The following is a 19578-nucleotide window of genomic DNA, read 5'->3' on the forward strand; positions in this document are numbered from 1 at the left end:
GAGGTCCCTATGCAAAATAACACTCTGGACAATATTCAGAGACTGGTGAGGAGTAATAGACACCGGGATGTTGCCAAGGCAATCACAAACACAAAGAGCTGCAGAATGGGTAGCAGAAGCAGCTCTGATCAACAGGGAGCCTGATCGCATCTTGTCCTCGATAGTGTCTGCAAAAAACAACAACTTTGTGGTGGTGAATGTGTCCCCAGCCATCCTAGTACAGACCAGGTAGCAGGGAAAGTGTTTCATCCCAAGACAGTGAGCCTGGCCCTCCTCCCAGGGTGCAGCCAAGGAAGGGAATGCTGCCATGTCACACAAAGCAGCTTTCAATGATCCTTTACCATTCAAAGAGGTGGCCATTTGAAAATGGCCACATTTTTTGCAGCTTGATACACTTTATGTGCCAAGCATCCATCCTGATACCACCCATTCAGATCCGGGGCTCTCCCCATGGCCACCACCTAGCCGCCTGGCATGGCAGCCATTGCTGGGAATTCCAATGTTCCAGGATGATAAGCACACTCTCCTTGGCATACATGGAGAGGCAGCAGCTCAGGTATCAGTAGTGTGATCCCTGTGTTGTCAGGGGTCTCAGCCAGATGGGTACATAACAGCCCCACCACACAGACTGGCTACACATGCTGGTGACCTAGCAACATGGAAGGGGGGCTATGCTGGGGAAGGATGAGAGGAAGGAAAGGGGGAAAGGTATCCACGTCATATCTCACACTACATAGAGAAAATTTAGAAGTGAAGGTCAAACCCCAAAGGACAAGCAAAAATGCCAAAATGGATGAAAAACAAAAGGCAAGAGGAACAAAATTGCAAGGAATACGGGGAACGAGGTGGGTAGCCACGTAGATGTAAATCAGAACACGGAGAGGGGAAGGAGGGGGCAGTGGTTAAGGAGCGAGGGTCACAGTGAAGGAAATGCGGCCCAGGAAGGAAGAATGGGCTGCAATATCTCAGAGCCCCTTGAGTGAAATGCACGAACTCACAAAAAGAACCATGAGCCCCTTGGGGGTTTTAATTTGTTAAGTATTATTAGATTGTCCTCTATGTTAACAAAGGAATGTCCTGAGTGCTAAATATGTGAAGCTATGGCAAATTTATTGGGTGTGTTGCTCCTAAATGCATTAATGTGTTCTCTGAATCTAGTTCGGAAGCTTTGTCACTGCATTTTATCTTGTATACATCTGAGTTGGAGAATTATCTTTACTGGTTTTTGTATTGGTTGCAGTCTATTATCTAACTTTTTGTTAGTGGAGAAAGCATTGTATGGTCTCAATATATTAGCAGTTTCTTATGAAATGGTATCAAAGTAGGGATGGCATACAATCCTGGTGTCTGTCTGCTTGCTGTTCTTTTCTGGTCATTCCTTTCCTAACTTTCTTAGGCATTTTTTCTATGAGTGCAGGTCAAAAACCATTTGCAGCTGCTATCTGTTTGACGACTCAATTTCATTGCTTAATAGCATTTTGCATGCTCTGCGCAACATCAAACTGTTCACTGCTAATTTGTGTGTGAGTGGGTTGCATGAAGAATCATGGATATTTGCATCTGCAGTTCTGGGTTTTCTGTAAATCCTAATCACATGTTCACTGTTTTTACTGGTAATGGCAAAGATGAAAAAGTTTATCGAGTTCTGAATTTCATATTTACAAATGAACTGAATGTTCTTAGGCATACTGCTGAATGCTTGAATTATTGCCTCAACACCTTGTTTGTTTACCCTCTCTGTTACTAGTAATGTGTCATCCATATATCTTTTGTAAAAATTGATGTCTTGTAAACATGGGCTGTTGCCACTGAATAATTTTTGCTCAAGGTGGTTAATGAATATGTTAGCTATGGCCCCTGATATGTTGGAGCCCATTGATAGACCATTTGGTTGTCTGTCTAGTAGCTCATTTGCTACAGTATAACTGTTTTCGACAGAGCAGTTTACTCCAAATGTGTAGTTGTTCATCACAGTCTCCTTTAGTTTGTGATTCAACTTATATGGGTTGTTTCTAGAGTTAACTTCAGGTCTCAGATCTCACAGGACAGTCTTCCTTGTACATATTTAACTGTGACCTCAGTTTTGGTGTTTTTGTGTTCATGGATGCATCTTTATTTCTCCTTCACAGTACGTAAGAAGTCAGTCTTCTTTAAGAGTCTTAAGTTCAGCTTGAAATTTGTCTTTTAGGTCTTTCTTTATCTGTTCAATATCGTTTTTGTTAAAGAATTCTAATGTTTTCTCAATATAAGTTTGTTCATGTATTGCCCTTGTCTGCTTTTGTTGTTACTGTTTTATGTTCTTCTTGATTACTGTTTATGGTTTTAAGTGTTTTACTGTCACTGATGGATTTAATAGTACTGTACTTTGTTTCACTGAGTTCTCTTTTTAATAAACTATTTGCCTTGTGTGCTACCGCAATTTGTGTGTTATTGCTGACCTTGGCAGCATTTGCTGCATTCTTTGTAGCTACTGAGAAAGATAAACAGAAAAATAAATAAGAACAACAAACAGATGGACTCCAGGACAGTATACCTTCCTCACTTTGTTACCATTTCATAAAAATTGTTAATGTATTGAAACTATACAAGGTAACAGTTGCTTTCCCCACCAGCAATAAATTACATAGTAAGACTATACTAGCTGAAATGCAATCAATGCCTCAGTCAGACTGGATGAAGCATTCAAACCAAATTCAAAGAACACATTAATGCATTTTGATACAATACACTCCATAAATGTGCCATAGCTACACACATTCACAGAACATTCCTTTGATACTGTAGAGGACAATCTAATAATACTTCACAAATTAAATATAGGTCACAAACTCAGTCTTTATAAAGAACTGGAAATTTTCATTCACAATAGAAAATATGGACAGAACACACAAATGAAAAAGCTGAGACAGTGGCAATGAGCACACTAGACGAAACAAGCTGAGAACGTGACTATGAGCTTCTTAAAGAGTTTTGCAACTATACTAGAAAATGCGTTATAGCTCTTTTCACTTTCTAATTCCCGAGTGACCTTAATAAAAGATAATTCCCAATGCATTGTACAGAGACAGTAAGACTTTGATTGTGCTGATGCCAAGACTAAGTTTTCTATTTTTTATGTTTTTATTTTATTTGCGTCTTTACTGCCATGGATTTGGAATAGCAATTCTTATAAATGACTTCTTGTAAAGAATGAAGTAATCACATAATTGTTACATGTATCTATGGTCCACAGTGTAAGTTAGTAATGAATAATCTATGAGGCAAGGCACTATATCTTTACAATCTCTGGTTTGTTTATGTTATTGGTTCACGTTCTGCACGACAAATTAAGTTAAAAAGTTTTTATTTATGATGAACCTCACTGTTCTGGGCACTGAAACAGATTGTAACTCTATCACCACTTAAAACTTGTAATTGTAGTGCCATGTTACACTAACAAGTGCTTGTTGCACATTTTTGTAGCAAAATGAAACCACAGCAAACAACAGACTGCATTTAGCTAGCAAAAATGTTACAAAGTATCATTATTCCACCTGAAGATAAGGGTGTAAACACTTAAAAATGACACTGTGGGATAAAATAAAAAAAGTGACTGACACAGATATTTGTTTTATTTGAACTCTTAAAGACTGGCAGAAACAAAATGAAGGAAGCAGAGGATCAAATAGGCAAAAAGAAAAGGCCTCATAGAACTCCTTGGATAACACAGTAAATACTGAATGTAACTGACAAAAGGAGAGAACGTAAAAATGCCACAAATGATAATAGAGGCATCGAAAAAAATAAGATCTACAGAAAATGCAAAATGGCTAAGCATACATGACTTGGGGAAATGCAGAGGCCGCTTATAGGAAAACTGAAAAGAGCTTTGCAGAAGAGAGAAGTGGCTGTACAGCTGTATGAGTATCAAGAGTTTGGATGGCAAACCAATATTAAGTAGGGAAGGGAAATTTGACAAGTGAAAGGAATCTACAGAAGTGCTACAGACTTTAGGTAGTATCATAGAAAAGGAATAGGAAGTAAATGAAGATTATATGGGAAGTAAATTAAGATTATACAAGACACAAGATACTGCAAGAAGAATTTGACAGAGCACTGAATGACCGAAGTTGAATTGTAGCCCTTAGAGGAAACAATTCCTCAGAACTACTGAGATCCTTGGCATGCAAGATATATGAGACAGGGGAAATACCCTCCGATAGAAGAGCGTAATAGTTCAAAATACAAAGAAATGCAAATGCAGACAGGTGTGAATATTACCAAATTATAAGTTTAACAAGTTCTGGTTGCAAAATATTGGTATGAGTTATTTGCAGAAGAATGCAAAAGCCAATAGAAGCTGACCCCAGGGAAGTTTGGGTTTAGAAGAAATGAAGGATCATGTGAGGCAATACTGACTATATGATTTACCTTGGTTGAAGCAAGGCAAATCTACATTTATAGCATTCACAGATTTTGAGAATGCTTATGACATTACTGAGTTGAATACACTCAGAAATTCTGAAGGTAGCAGGAATAAAATCCACGAAGTGAAATGTTTTCTACAGCTTGTACAGAAACCATACAGAAGGGAGAAGAGTCAAAGAACATGAAAGGGAAGCCACAGAAGAGAAGGGAGTGCAACAGAGTTGTAACTTATACCCATGTTATTCAATCTGTAGACTAAGTAAAGAGTAAAGGAAGCCAAAGAAAAATTTGGAGATGGAATTAAAATTGATGGAGGTAGAGGGGGAAAAAGAAGTTTGCCAATGACATTGTAATTCTGACAGAGACTTGGAAGAACAGTTGAAAAGAATATACAGTGTCTTGAAAAGAGGTTACACATTGAACACCATCAAAAGTGAAACAAGGGTAATGGAATGTAGTGAAATAAAATCAGGCAATGTTAACAGAGTCAGATTAGGAAATGATACAGTAAAAGTAGTAGCTGACTTCTGCATGTTTTTTGGGCAGCAAAATAACTGCTACAGCCATGAAATATTTCTGAATTTGTTAACATCAAACATAAGTGGTAGGAAGTATTTTTTGAAAATATTTGTCTGGAAAGGTAACGACTGACCAACTGTGCAACGTTCCCTCTGCCATGCTCTGTACAGCAGCTTGCAGAGCCTGTTTATAGTTGTAAAACATGGGATGCTCAACCAGTCGATTGCCATAGACCAGTCAAACATCAAAGTTGTAGTAATAGTTTATTTTTTGTCCATTGATCAGTTTTCCAATGATTTTAGACATGGTTTTATGAGGTGATTTTTCAAAATCTTTGTCTGAAACCCATTTAAATGAAATCTGTTTAAATGTAAAATATCAGTTTGCTGATGATGAGTGTTTTGCAAAATATTTCTAAGTGGTAAGACACAGACAGGTTTTCAGATAGATTATATAATGGTAAGACGAGATGTAGGAACCAGGTTTTAAATTGTAAGACATTTCCAGGGGCAGGTGTGGACTCTCATCACAATCTATTGGTTATGAACTATAGATTAAAACTGAAGAAACTGCAAAAAGGTGGGAATTTAAGGAGATGGGACCTGGATAAACTGACAGAACCAGAAGTTGTAGAGAGTTTCAAGGAGAGCATTCGGGAAGGATTGACAAGACTGGGGGAAAGAAATACAGTAGAAGAAGAATGAGCAGCGTTGAGAGATGAAATAGTGAAGGCAGCAAAGGACCAAGTAGGTAAAAAGACGAGGGCTAATAGAAATCCTTGGGTAACAGAAGAGATACTGAACTTAATTGATGAAAGGAGAACATACAAAAATGCAGTAAATGAAGCAGTCAAAAAGGAATACAAATGTCTCAAAAATAAGGTCGACAGGAAGTGCAAAATGGCTAAGTAGGTATGGCTAGAGGACAAATGTAAGGATGTAGAGGCGTATATCACTAGGGATAAGATAGATACTGCCTACAAGAAAATTAAAGAGACCTTTGGAGAAAAGAGAACCACTTGCATGAATATCAAGAGCTCAGATGGCAACCCAGTTCTAAGCAAAGAAGGGAAAGCAAAAAGGTGGAAGGAGTATATAGAGGGTTTATACAAGGGCGATGTACTTGAGGACAATATTATGGAAATGGAAGAGGATGTAGATGAAGATGAAATGGGAGATAAGATACTGCGTGAAGAGTCTGACAGAGCACTGAAAGACCTGAGTCGAAACAAGGCCGTGGGAGTAGACAACATTCCATTAGAACTACTGACAGCCTTGGGAGAGTCAGTCATGACAAAACTCTACCATCTGGTGAGCAACATGTATGAGACATGCGAAATACCCTCAGACTTCAAGAAGAATATAATAATTCCAATGCCAAAGAAAGAAGGTGTTGACGGATGTGAAAATTACCGAACTATCAGTTTAATAAGCCACGGCTGAAAATTACTAACACAAACTCTTTACAGACGAATGGAATAAACTGGTAAAAGCCGACCTCGAGGAAGATCAGTTTGGATTCTGTAGAAATGTTGGAACAAGTGAGGCCATACTGACCCTACGACTTATCTTAGAAAATAGATTAAGAAAAGGCAAACCTACATTTCTAACATTTTGACAATGTTGACTAGAATACTCTCTTTCAAATTCTGAAGGGGTAAAATACAGGGAGCGAAAGGCTATTTACAATTTGTACAGAAACCAGATGGCAGTTATAAGAATCGAGGGGCATGAAAGGGAAGCAGTGGTTGGGAAGGGAGTGAGACAGGGTTGTTGCCTACCCCCGATGTTATTCAATCTATATATTGAGCAAGCAGTAAAGGAAACAAAAGAAAAATTCAGAGTAGGTATTAAAATCCATGGAGAAGAAATAAAAACATTGAGGTTTGCCAATGACACTGTAATTCTGTCAGAGACAGCAAAGGACCTGGAAGAGCAGCTGAACGGAATGGACAGTGTCTTAAAAGGAGGATATAAGGTGAACATCAACAAAAGCAAAATGAGGATAATGGAATGTAGCCGAATTAAATCGGGTGATGCTGAGGGTATTAGATTAGGAAATGAGACGCTTACAGTAGTAAATGAGTTTTGCTATTTGGGGAGCAAAATAAATGATGATGGTCAAAGTAGAGAGGATATAAAATGTAGAGTGGCAATGCCAAGGAAAGCATTTCTGAAGAAGATAAATTTCTTAACATCGAGTATAGATGTAAGTGTCAGGCAGTACTTTCTGAAAGTATTTGTATGGAGTGTAGCCATGTATGGAAGTGAAACATGGACGATAAATAGTTTAGACAAAAAGAGAATAGAAGCTTTCAAAATGTGTTGCTACGGAAGAATGCTGAAGATTAGATGGGTAGATCAGATAACTAATGAGGAGGTATTGACTATAATTGGGGAGAAGAGAAATTTGCGGCACAACTTGACTAGAAGAAGGGATCAGTTGGTAGGACATATTCTGAGACATCAGCGGATCACCAATTTAGTATTGGAGGGCAGTGCGGAGGGTAAAAATTGTAGAGGGAGACCAAGAGATGAATACACTAAACAGATTCAGAAGGATGTAGGTTGCAGTAGGTATTGGGAGATGATGAAGCTTGCACAGGGTAGAGTAGCATGGAGAGCTGCATCAAACCAGTCTCTGGACTGAAGACCACAACAACAACAAGTCTGACAATACCCTATCTGCCTCTTTTGTCTCCATTTTCATTTCACTGTCTTTATCACTCACACCAAGCAACACTTTTTCATCCCGCATGACGAGATTACTGTAACAAACATCATTGGATCACAGCTCAACTTTTCCAAAAAGTGGATATGAAAGAAATTCATGTAAAATGTGTGATCTTTTCTCTTGAAGTGAGACTGAACATGAAATAATTTGATTTCAAAATGATATTCCCTTAAGTCAGAAAATAATGAAGATAACATCCAGAAATTAGTGAGCGTAACAACCTACCCTAACATAGTAAAAGGCGCATTGCATGTTTCATAGTATTTGGACTAACTTGTCTACATAAGGCAGGATTTTCAATGATGAACAAAGTGAAATATAAGTGCAGAAATAAGCTGACTGATCATCTTTCAGACTGTGTAAAGTTGACTCTGACAAATTATTATTGTAATAAACTTGGCAGTGACATGCAAAGCCTGGTACCATCTTACTAAAAACAATTTTCAGCATTTATGATGGCGTAAATTTAGCTTTATTAACATGTCTAATACCCAGAAAATTGAGTAGTATGCCTACAGATTTGATGGAGAGAAAACTACCTTCTATGTTTTTTGTGTAATTAGAATGGTTAATTTTGGTTACAGTGTTTTTTTGTGCTTAAACATTTACATATTTTTAAGTCAGTACATCTGTAAATGGACTAAATTGCATGTAGTAGAACTCGTCCTTCGTGAATTTTAAGAGTCAGCCTCTGAATATCTGTCAGTCACTGGGGTCTTCATTACAAGTACAGCTAGGAGTATTGCGTCGAGAAAAATATGAGAAACGGTAAGTACAAAACCAGTTATAGACAAAATAAAATTTCACTCACGTTCTGCAATTCTGAAGTCATCTATTCTTAAAAATAAGACCAAATTTACATGTGTTGATTCACTCAGAATGAGTGCAATAATTCAATAGTTGCTTGTAAATGTGTCGATATAAAGATACATTAATAACACCATAAACGATAACGATGTGACACCTACCTTGAACGCCTTCTGGGCTACAGCTTTTAATTTTACCGATGAGTATTTCTTCCATGAATGGCCTGAATACAACATAACGGAAGTTTACTTTGGTGTGTGCTGCGCCATCACCAGGGAATATGTAAGAATCTTCTAAACGTGTTATGTCAAACAGTGCAATGCACAAACCGACATTTAAAACAACCTGTAGAAAACACAAAAATGTTACAACAGTTACGAGGAAGTGATACCTACAGCCCAACCAAAACAAACACATACTTTGTTCGCCAACTTCTTGTTCAGCTCTTCTGAAATAGCATCATTAAGCCTCTTCTTAAAATCATGTGGTGGAATTCGAATGACATGCTTCATTTCGGCAAGTACAAACATTTTTTGTTTTTCAAAATTCCACACTTAAATGACTTGTCACAAAGACAAATCAAGGATGGAAATGAGAGACATATGAAGCAGAAATATTTTATACTATTCGCCACAGCCCGCTAACTAACAAAATACTGGAACCACACTGTCGCTTTTCGCTCCACTGCAAAGTACTGTACGACTTCGCCTCAACACGTGCATTTTCACTAGTGTTTACCCGTTGTGTTTACATTTCAATATGAAATGTGAAGCCAAAGATGTATATATCTACAAGTGCCAGGCAGTTGTCTAGTTCATCGCAGTAGCACTCTCGAAAGGCAGTAACCAGCCGGCGTATCAAAATCTTCAGAAGTTGAGAGATAGCATAAACATAAATATGGTTGAATTCGTAAATTTCGTATGCTAGAGATCTGGGGGCGCCACGGTTCTTCCTACCGTTACGGTATTCTCCATAATATGAAGAGACGTGTGACGTTGCCAGACTTTTACATTCAAAGGAAGAAACCTCACTTATCGGCTGACATACAGTTGACAGATAGTGACCCAAAAACAGATACTAATTTTGGAAAAGATGCGCCGTCAGATACAGAAGGTGCCTTGGTGTACTTGCGAAGTAAATTTCCCAACGAAGCGTTTGAAGGCCATCTACCACCTGTTATTGTCATCCATCAGGTTTACGCTATTGTGAAATGCAAAACGACTGTAGATAAAGATGTGGTAAGTGTTCTGTAGAAGTAAAATTTGTTAACTTGTAAGTTACAAGTATTAACAGGAATCCCTTTGATAATTGTGGAAACTATTATTTCCTGTAATTACGTTGCGCTGGAATTTAAATTTCTGAGCAAAATCTCGTGAAATATGTGCTTGGTGCCCATATAATCTCGAGCTAAAAGTCAGTCTGATCGTGATTCTGTTTCATTACTGTCGTTTGTGGTTACTTTAGCGCAACACTGCTGATCACTGTAAAGATTTGTGATATTCTAAATTTACAAACCTTCGGGTGCTGCAAGGAATGTTATTTTTCTGTTATTCGATGGGTAGTAATAGGACTGTATATGGTTCTGATAGTAGTGCGTTATATTGATTTCAAGGTTGCACTGTGGGATTTAGAACCCTGTGTTATACCGGGAACTAGGCGTTAATTTTCATATTAGGCTAAAAACAAGATATATTAGATAATTTGATCTGTCACAGATATGTATTGTGAATAGAATAATGAATACTTGCCAGTATGGTTTCTGCTTCTCAGATCCGCAATAACAAAATTATGAAAATGTACACTACATTATAACAATGAAACTTCCTTAATGAAGCTTGAAAAAGACAACATTGTATACCCTGCGCAAATGTTTGCTTCAATGCAGTTTTCATAAATATCGTGAAATCAGACATCAGTGTAGCGGCACTACAGAAGCATCAGATTCCACCCGTCTATTTTGACCTCCGCCACACCAGTACGGCGGAAACTGCTAGTTCCAACGAATACAATATGGCAACATGACGTCACTACCTACAAACGCGAGCAAAAATAAAAATGAGAATGTCTCGCTCCAAAAGTAAAATGAAACTAACGGGACAACCGCGGAAGATAGGGGTTTAGGGCGGGGACAAGCTAAATATACAAGAATAAAGAAACACTGAACCACCCTAAAATAAATAATGTAACAAATTACGTTAACAACTTTGCGCCATATCAAGAAAACCATAGGAATCGGACGTTTCTCTTTATCTGTATAGCTCAGCCGCAACTATCGATACCAAAAACCCCAACATCTAAAAGCCTGAAAAGTGGAATCTGGCATTTCCCTTGACCTGTATAGATCAACTGCAACAATTGATACCAAAACCCAACACCTACATATCAGAAAAGTGGAACCAAAACCCCAACACTCAAAAACCCAAATACTACATATTCATTACATGAATTAAAACACAACTGACCTATCATAAATGTACAGCAGACAAAACACCACATTTACTGTAGAATTCTTTCTGCACAACAAACACGAACGAATCAGAGCAAACAAAAACGTCAAACATATAAGCAAAAGAAGGGGAAAAAAAGAAACTGTAGCAACTTGCTGAAAACATTTCCACAACCCACATTACTTCACTAACTACCTAAACTCAAAACCATGTTAGCGCAATGATTACCAAACTCAAATGAACCCAGTACCATATTAAACTCAGCATGTCCACATCCACCGTAAAGTACACCACCACCACCACCACCACCCTACAAACATAACCAACTCAAAACCAAGTCATAGTGGCGTCACACACCTCATCATCTTTACGGCACGGGACAAACCAGATGGGTGGAATCAGATGCTTCTATTGACCCTAGCAGATCACCAGATGAAAATAATCCTTTTGACCTTTAGCAAGAGTTCAAGCCTCATAAAAATCAGAAATGTGTTGACAGGTTAGTTGAACATACGAACACAAAATACTGTCATTGAGCCAGGATGTAATAATGTTATAGTGTGTGACATCATGTGTGTGCTAATTAGAAGAGAATATTATTTTTTGGAATACTGGTTGTGGTTACAGGCTGATATGTTGCATAGCCCAAGTTCTAGGTTAGGTTGAGAGTTGACAGTTTCATTGTGAGCTGCAGGAATATCAAAATTCTGTTCTGACAATGAACACAAGAAGTATACTAAAGCTAAAAGACCAAGATTCTACAGGTTGAGATGGGATACTCATAAAGGTAGGCCTAATTAAATCAGTGTATAAAATAATAATTCATACACTATCTGCATTAATAAATTAGCATTTTGAAACTGGTTCTTACCCACATCTGTTAACCATCAGTCAACCATAATCAGCCTGATAGGTACCGCTGATATGTTTTGTTCCCTACTCCCATTTTAGGCAGCATGGGATTCCCCCTGGCTAGTAACTCCCTATCTTCAGGTTTTCGCATGATCCATGAGCTCATTGTACCTAAGGATGTCCCATTTATGGAGGTTTGTATTTTCTTTTATTTATCAGATTTATTACTTACCTTGTTTGATGGATGAGTAATTTGTACTTTGTAGACAATTTGTTGAAATATTTAGTATTTTGACCTCTGGTTTTCAGACGCACCATCAAAATTTATGTTGGGCAATGGTCAGGAGCTCCCTCCTGTGTTGGCAATAAACCAAGTGAAGTGATCACAGTGTCACTGTTGAAAATTGGTTTTCTGATATGGATATCATAAATTATTTGAAAGCTAAGAATTTGTTGTATGTTGGAACTCTCAGAAAAAATAAGATGCAATTGACATCAGATTTTATGGATGTAAAAGAGTAGGAACAATACAGAAGTATGTTTTGCTTCAGTAATGGGAAGTTTGATTTTTGCCCATACCGTGAGAGAACAGGAATGTGATTCTTGTAGCTTTGCTTGATAAGGTGATGCTGTGGATCCCAGATCTGGAGAGAAAAGGAAGCCAGAGATAGTCATTTTCTAAAATTCAACAACAGGTATGTTGATACTTCACAAACAAGTGTTACACGGAGAGCCAAACCAAATGCTGGACAATGGTCATCATCTTCACAGTAATAAATGTGAGTGTTGTCAATTCCCAGGGAGGTTATTTACCCTGAGCAGTGTTCTCACTTGTAGATGGTGGCCAGACGGACTGCAAAAATTGTGTGTGTTCAGATGATAGCATGATGTGACTGCAGACACAAGAAGTATATCTTTGAAGATTGAAGCAATTGTCATATATATTCTTACAGAGAAATAATACATACTTTCTCTACTTTCTTTGTCACCCTGGAACATTGGGACTCATGGCAATGGCCATCCTGCCAGGTGGCCTTTGCTGCGGCTGGGTGGCACCCATGGGGAGGACCCCTGGTCGGAGTGGGTGGCATCAGGGCGGATGACATGCAGTTAAGCGTAGTACATAATCTCTTACTGGTGTAGAACACCAGCAGTCTCTAAGTGTTCACGGGCTCAGTTCAATGCACAGAAGTATGACCCCAAATCGTTCCTCTCCGTAGCCACACCATGGGAGGAACATCAGGCTGAGGATGGCAACGACTCTTATTCGCCCCGGTACCTTGTAGGTTCGAGAGCTGATGGGGTTATCTTTCTTGACAATGAAGTCTGTTTTTTGTTGAGCATTTAGAGGACAAGTTGGGGAGGTGAAGGGCTTGTTCAAAATCAGATTTGGGTCAATCTTGATCAAAACAGCATCCTCTGCCTAGTCACGGGTGTCACTTGTTTATGACAAGATGAGGATGTTTCTGTAACCATCACGCCCCATAAGAGCTTAAATATGGGCCAGTGTATCATAGTTCACAGCGACCTTCTTTTGCAGTCTGACAATGAGCTGCACACCAATTTAGAGCGGTGAGGTGTAAATTTTGTTTGGCATGTCCACCAGGGTCTGAGGGATAATCAGGTTGCCACCGGTGCCTTCATCTTGTCCTTTGAGGGTGATACATACCCGAGAAGGTCAAGGTGATGGTCTACCACTGTGATGTAAAGCCCTATATCCCTCCCCCTATGCAGTGCTTTAAATGCTGGAAGTTCGGCCATATGTCTTCTCACCGTACGTCCGGCGTCGCATGTTGAGATTGCAGACGCCCATCATATCCCAATACTCCATGTGCCCCAACTCCCATCTGTGTCGACTGTGGAAAGCATCATTCGCTTGCTTGCCTGACTTCAGGATTCTCCAGAAAGAAAGGAAAATCGTGGCCATGGACTGACTGACCTAAACTAAGGCTAAAAGGAAATTTGAATGCCTACATCCTGTACATATGACATCGTCTTACACTGCTGCTACAGCAGTTCTAGCCCCATCAGCTCCATCCCCAGTCACCCCCCAGAGCCGGAAGACTACACCTGCCCCCTTGATGGTTAGGGCACTTCCCTCCCTGTTGCTGCTGCACCACCTACTTAGGGAGAGCAACACCCCACCCCCCACCCCCACCCCGCACCATTGGGCATATCAGTCCCCACTTCTGCACTGGAGAAGTGTAAGTTTCTTTGGCTCATCTCGCTAGGCAGGGGTCCCTTGGGTCACTCGCTCTCCAGGTTTTTACTAGCGGGAAAGATTACACCCACCAGCGGCTGAAGAGCCCAAATGTGGCTGGTCGTGGGACTTCATTCTCATCCTCAGTCACGGAGAATGAATCAGTGAAGTCCTTCCAGCCAAGGAACCCAAAGAGCAGCGAAAGAAATCCAAAAAGAAGATCCCCAAGACCAAGGGAATTGCAGTGGCACCCGCACCACCGCTACCTACAAGCTCTGCATCTGCGAATGAGGTGGAGATTCTGGCGTCTTCTGAGGACCTAGATCTCGCTGGGCCCTCAGACACAATGGATATAGACTGCTCAAGCAATAAGTCGTTGGCAGCAGATGACCCTGAAGCGTAAACTGCCTCATTGAATGTTCCATACCTTCCCAGCCTCACAATCACATCATTCTCCAGTGGAATTGCGACAGTTTTTTCCACTGCCTGGCTGAGCTGCGGCAACTGTGAAGCTTTAAACCTGCTTTCTGCATTGCCCTCCAGGAAACTTGGTTCCTGGCAATGCAGACCTCTGCCCTCCACAGCTATAAGGAGTATTACAGGAACCGTGGTGACTATAATTGAGTGTCAGGTGGAGTATGCGTTTATGTCCTAAACTCAGTCTGTAGTGAAATCATCCCCCTTCAAACCCCTCTTGAAGCTTTGTTTGTCAGAATAAAGATGACACAGGAAATAATTATCTGCAATGTAGATCTTCCTCCAGATGGTGCAGTATCCCTGAATGTATTAGCTGCACTGATTGGTCAACTCCATAAACCTTTCCTACTTTTGGGAGATTTCAACACCCATAACCCCCTTGTGGGGTGGCACCGTGCTTACTGGCCGATGCAGACATGTTGAAACTTTACTCTCTCAGTTCGACCTCTACCTCCTAAACTCTGGGGCCACCACACATTTCACATTTCTGTCACTGCCCCAGCATTAGGCCCATGGATGCCTGCCCAGATGGGCTTTAGATAATGCGGACTGGGAAACTTTCACCTCTGCTGTCACCGTTGAATCTCCCCTACACGGGAACATCGATGTGATGGTTGAGCATGTGGCTACAACAATCCTTTCTGTGGCAGAAAACGTGATCCCTCCCTCTTTAGGATGCTCCTGGCAAAAGACAGTCCCTTGGTGGTCGCCGGAAGTCGCTGAAGCAATTAAGGAGCGTAGGTGAGCTCTACAGCAGCATAAGCAGCACCCTTCCCTGGAGCACCTCATAGCCTTTAAACGGCTCTGTGCCCGCGTTCACCAACTTATCAAATAACGGAAGCAGGAGTGTTGGGAGAGACACATCTTTACCAGTGGGTGTCATACATCACCTTCCCAATTCTAGGCAAGGATCAGATGTGTTTTTGGGTACCAGCCCCAAACAGGTGTTCCCGGTGTTAACATAAATGGCATATTATCTACCGACGCAATCATGATTGCCGAGCACTTTGTTGAGCATCTGCGTCAGAGAATTACCGCACAGCCTTTTGCACTCGCAAATGGCACCTAGAAGGGAAAGTGCTTTTGTTCACTACACGCCACAGTGAATCCTATAATGCCCCATTTACAGAGTGGGAGCTCCTCAGTGCCCTTGGACATTGCCCTGACACAGCTCCTGGGCTAGTCAGATGATTAAATATCTCTCATCTGACTACAAGCGACATCTCCTCGTCATCTCCAGCCAGATCTGATGTGACGGTGTCTTTCCATCACAATGGCGGGAGAGCACCATCATTCTGGTGCTCAAACCCGGTAAAACCCCGCTTGATGTGGATAGCTATCAGCCTCACCAACGTTCTTTGTAAGCTGGTGGAATGTATGATGTGTCAGTGGTTGAGTTGGGTCCTGGAGTCACGTGGCCTACTGGCTCCATGTCAGGGCGACTTCCGCCAGGGTCGCTCTACCACTGATAATCTTGTGTCCCTCGAGTCTGCCATCTAAACAGCCTTTTCCAGATGCCAACACCTGGTTGCCATCTTTTTGATTTACGAAAAGCGTACACCACCACCTGGCGACACCATATCCTCGCCACATTATACGAGTGGGGTCTCAGAGGCCCACTCCAGAGTTTTATCCAAAATTTCCTGTTGCTTCTTACTTTCCATGTCCAAGTTGGTGCCTCCCATAGTTCCCCTCATATCCAGGAGAATGGGGACCCACAGGGCTCTGTATTGAGTGTGTCTCTATTTTTAGTGGCCATTAATGGTCTAGCAGCAGCTGTAGTGCCGTCCGTCTCACCTTCTCTGTACTCATACGACTTCTGCTTTTCATACTGCTCCACCAGTACTTTGTGTTGCTGAGCGGTATCTACGGGGAGCCATGCAAAATGCGCAGTTATGGGCTCTAGCCCATGGTTTCCAGTTTTCGGTCGCAAAGTCGTGTGTTGTGCACTTCTGTCAGCATTGTACCGTTCATCCAGAACCAGAACTTTACCTTAATGACGATCCATTCACTCTAGAGGAGACATATCGATTCTTAGGACTGGTTTTCAACGCCCAATTGACTTGGCTTCCTCACCTTCGTCAGCTTATGCGGAACTGCTGGCAGCACCTCAACGTCCTCCGCTGCCTGAGCAACACCATCTGGGGTGCAGATCGCTCTATGCTGCTGTAGCTCTACAGAGCCCTTGTTCAATCCTGCCTTGACTACAGGAGTCTGGTTTATGGTTCGGCAGCACCCTTAGCATTGCGTTTAGTCGAGCCAGTGCACCACTGTGGTGTTCGTCTAACGATAGGAGCTTTTAGGACGAGTCCGGTGACCAGCGTCCTGGTGGAGGCAGAGTCTCTCCATTGCAGGTTAGGCATGCACAATTGCTGGCCAGTTACATTTCACACATTCGTAGTTGTCCTGCGCATTCGAATGACCATCTCCTTTTCCCACTCAAGGCGGTTCATCTCCTGCATCGGTGGCCCAGGTCAGGGCTTCCAATTGCAGTTCGTGTCCGATCCCCTTTTTGCGAACTGGAGTCCTTTCCTTTACCACCTATACTTGAGGTCCATTCACATACACTACCATGGTGTACATCTAGGCCGTGGCTTCCCCTGGACTTTTCACATGGCCGTAAGGACTCAGTTAACCCTGCGGCTCTCCGCTGCCATTTCCTTTCGATTCTTGACATGTACCGAGGCCATGAAGTTGTTCACCCCGATGGCTTAATGGCTGATGATCACGTCGGCTTCGCGTATGTCCATGGAGGGCATATCAAACAGCATTCCTTGCCAAATGGCTGTAGTGTTTTCAGTGCCAAGCTGGTGGGCATATCTCGTGTTCTTGAGCACATCTGTTCATGCCCTGGGGAGTCATTTCTTCTGTGTACTGACTCCTTGAGCAACTTACAAGCTATCGACCAGTGCTACCCTCGTCATTCTTTGGTAGCGACCATCCAGAAGTCCATCCATGCCCTGGAACGGTCCAGTCGTTCAGTGGTGTTTGTCTGGACGCCAAGTCACATCGGAATCCCAGGCAACGAACTTGCTGAGAGGCTGGCCAAACAGGCTATGCAGAAACTGCTTATGGAGATCAGCTTCTCTGCAATTGACCTGCATTCAGTACTATGCCACAAGGTTTTGCAGCATTGGGAGACAGAGTGGCATAACCTCAGTATGCACAACAAACTGTGTGCCATTAAGGAGACTACAAATGTGTGGAAGACCTCCACGTGGGCCTCTTGCAGAGACTCTGTGGTTCTCTGTCGGCTCCGCATTGGCCACACTTGGGTGACACAAGGTTACCTCCTGCACCGTGATGACCCACCTCAGTGTTGGTGCGGCGCCCGGCTGACATTGGCCCATATCTGCGTAAGCTGTCCTTCTTTGGCTGCCCTGTGGCAGACTCTTCAGTTGCGGGACTCATTGCCATTAATTTTAGCTGACAACGCCTCATCGGCTAATTTAGTTTTACATTTCGTATGTGTCGGTGGGTTTTATCGTTCTGTATAAGTTTTCGCGCATGTCCTTTGTCCCTTTGTGTTCTCCACTCTAATGCTTTTAGTTTGGATGTTTTAACATGTCGCAGAGTGGCTGGCTTTTCCTTTTTATTCTCGTGGTTGGCCAGCCACGGTCATCTGCTCTATTGTTTTTAACGCTTCTACCTGTTTCATGTTTCTCTCTGGTTTTCTTTGCCTGTTTTGTCCTTAGTAGTGTTGGCTGTCCTTCTGTTGTTCTTCTGGTTCTTCCATTCTCCTGTCATTGTGCTGCACGTCTCCTTTTTTTGCTTCTTTCCCTTGTGTAATTAATTTATCGAGAACAAGGGACTGATGACCTCGCAGTTTGGTCCCTACCCCTCCCCCTCCCCCCCATCCCCCCCTCCCCCTACCCACCCCTGCTTTAAACCAACCAATCAACCAACCACAATACCGTATACACCAGACATCCACTGGGGTTGAAAGCTGTGGTGGCAAACTGCATATTTTCAAGTCGGTTATCATTTCATAGACTGCTCTGGCTCAGTTTGGTTGCTCATATTTTCACTGAAAATTTCTAAAATTTTAAAGTCAATATAAAAATAGTTTTGTAATGAAGAGTCAAACTTGTCACAATGCACGTCATGTCAGAAGATGGCCCAGGTCTGAAGCACACCTCCTGCAACTACTGCCAGCAGCAAAAGAGATTTAGGCTTTCTCAGGGCACCGTGCCATGATCTCTGCTGGACAGTGATAACCCATCTCCTCCAGTCACATGATCACTCTGTAGTAGTAATAATACAGCTTTATTTGTTCTTGTGTGCAGCAACAATTTTAATGTCTAATATCATAGAAAGTGTCCACTGCCACATGTTCACATTTAGCCCCTCCATGTTTCCCCATTGTAATTGCTTTTCCTCTCTGCATAAAGGTACCTTCCAAAGTGACATGTACTATAACTGAGTCAGCCACCGTAATTTGGTTTGTCATTTTTCCAAGTCATCAAAAAGTCTACAGTGGCAGATGTTCCTCCTGTCACAACGATGGAATGAAGTGGTTTATGTCAATAAGAAAATGCCCCAGCCCTTTGGCATACATATACAACAGTGGAACAAAGTTGTTTCAGTGTCAATAAGAAAATGTCCTAGCCCTTTGGCATACATATACAAGGACCCATCGGAACATCGTACTTGTGAATTATCTATTACATTGGGCCATATTTTGTTAGTTTTGTATGCTTATAATAGAGCAGTAGTGTGCTGTTCAGACTCTGATCCAGTTTACTGGGTTGGATGTTTAAGTGTGTGTTACACTGACTGGATCATATTTTCGTAATCAGTTTAACCAGCTGTGTTTACCTGAGTCATAGTTTGGCAGTTTCAGCTGTCTGAACATTCATCCTTTAAGTCTTAACAAATCCTCTGTTTTCTGGATGCAAGTGAGCCATAACTGAGAATTTAAATTTTATTTATGTTACTTGGAAACAAATGATTTTATTCAGTCATGATGCCGTCATGAAAAGAATCTACCCACTGTCCAATTAGTCTTGGTTATTTTTGTTCCTAGTTAATGACATAAAAGGAGCAGCTTGCAAAACTGCTTACCAACTCCTCTACTGTTTCTTTTGCATTCCCATGTCTCTTAAATATAAATTTTTTTCTCTGTTGTTTTCAAAA

General features: G+C 41.4%; 2 protein-coding genes and 1 long non-coding RNA gene across 3 annotated transcripts in view; 2 read left to right on the forward strand and 1 right to left on the reverse strand.

Moving 5' to 3' along the window:
* LOC124607513 (DNA-directed RNA polymerase III subunit RPC8) overlaps nt 1-9519 on the reverse strand; it is a 49780-nt gene extending 40261 nt beyond the window's left edge. The window contains exons 1-2 of the mRNA XM_047139904.1: nt 8886-9519; nt 8628-8811 (exon numbers count right to left, since the gene is read on the reverse strand). Of these exons, the coding sequence (XP_046995860.1) occupies nt 8628-8811; nt 8886-8996 (295 nt within the window). The 5' untranslated portion in view covers nt 8997-9519. The remainder of the gene's footprint in view (nt 1-8627; nt 8812-8885) is intronic.
* Nucleotides 9251-19578, forward strand: part of LOC124607512 (serine/threonine-protein kinase 19-like) — a 45398-nt gene continuing 35070 nt past the window's right edge. The window contains exon 1 of the mRNA XM_047139903.1: nt 9251-9704. Within this exon, the coding sequence (XP_046995859.1) occupies nt 9387-9704 (318 nt within the window). The 5' untranslated portion in view covers nt 9251-9386. The remainder of the gene's footprint in view (nt 9705-19578) is intronic.
* On the forward strand, nt 9998-12449 carry LOC124607515. The gene is made up of 3 exons (XR_006978841.1): nt 9998-11700; nt 11865-11959; nt 12075-12449. It is a non-coding gene; the product is annotated as an uncharacterized LOC124607515 (long non-coding RNA).

The sequence above is a fragment of the Schistocerca americana genome, chromosome 3, assembly GCF_021461395.2.
Source record: "Schistocerca americana isolate TAMUIC-IGC-003095 chromosome 3, iqSchAmer2.1, whole genome shotgun sequence".
In the NCBI taxonomy this organism is placed as follows: Eukaryota; Metazoa; Arthropoda; class Insecta; order Orthoptera; family Acrididae; genus Schistocerca; species Schistocerca americana.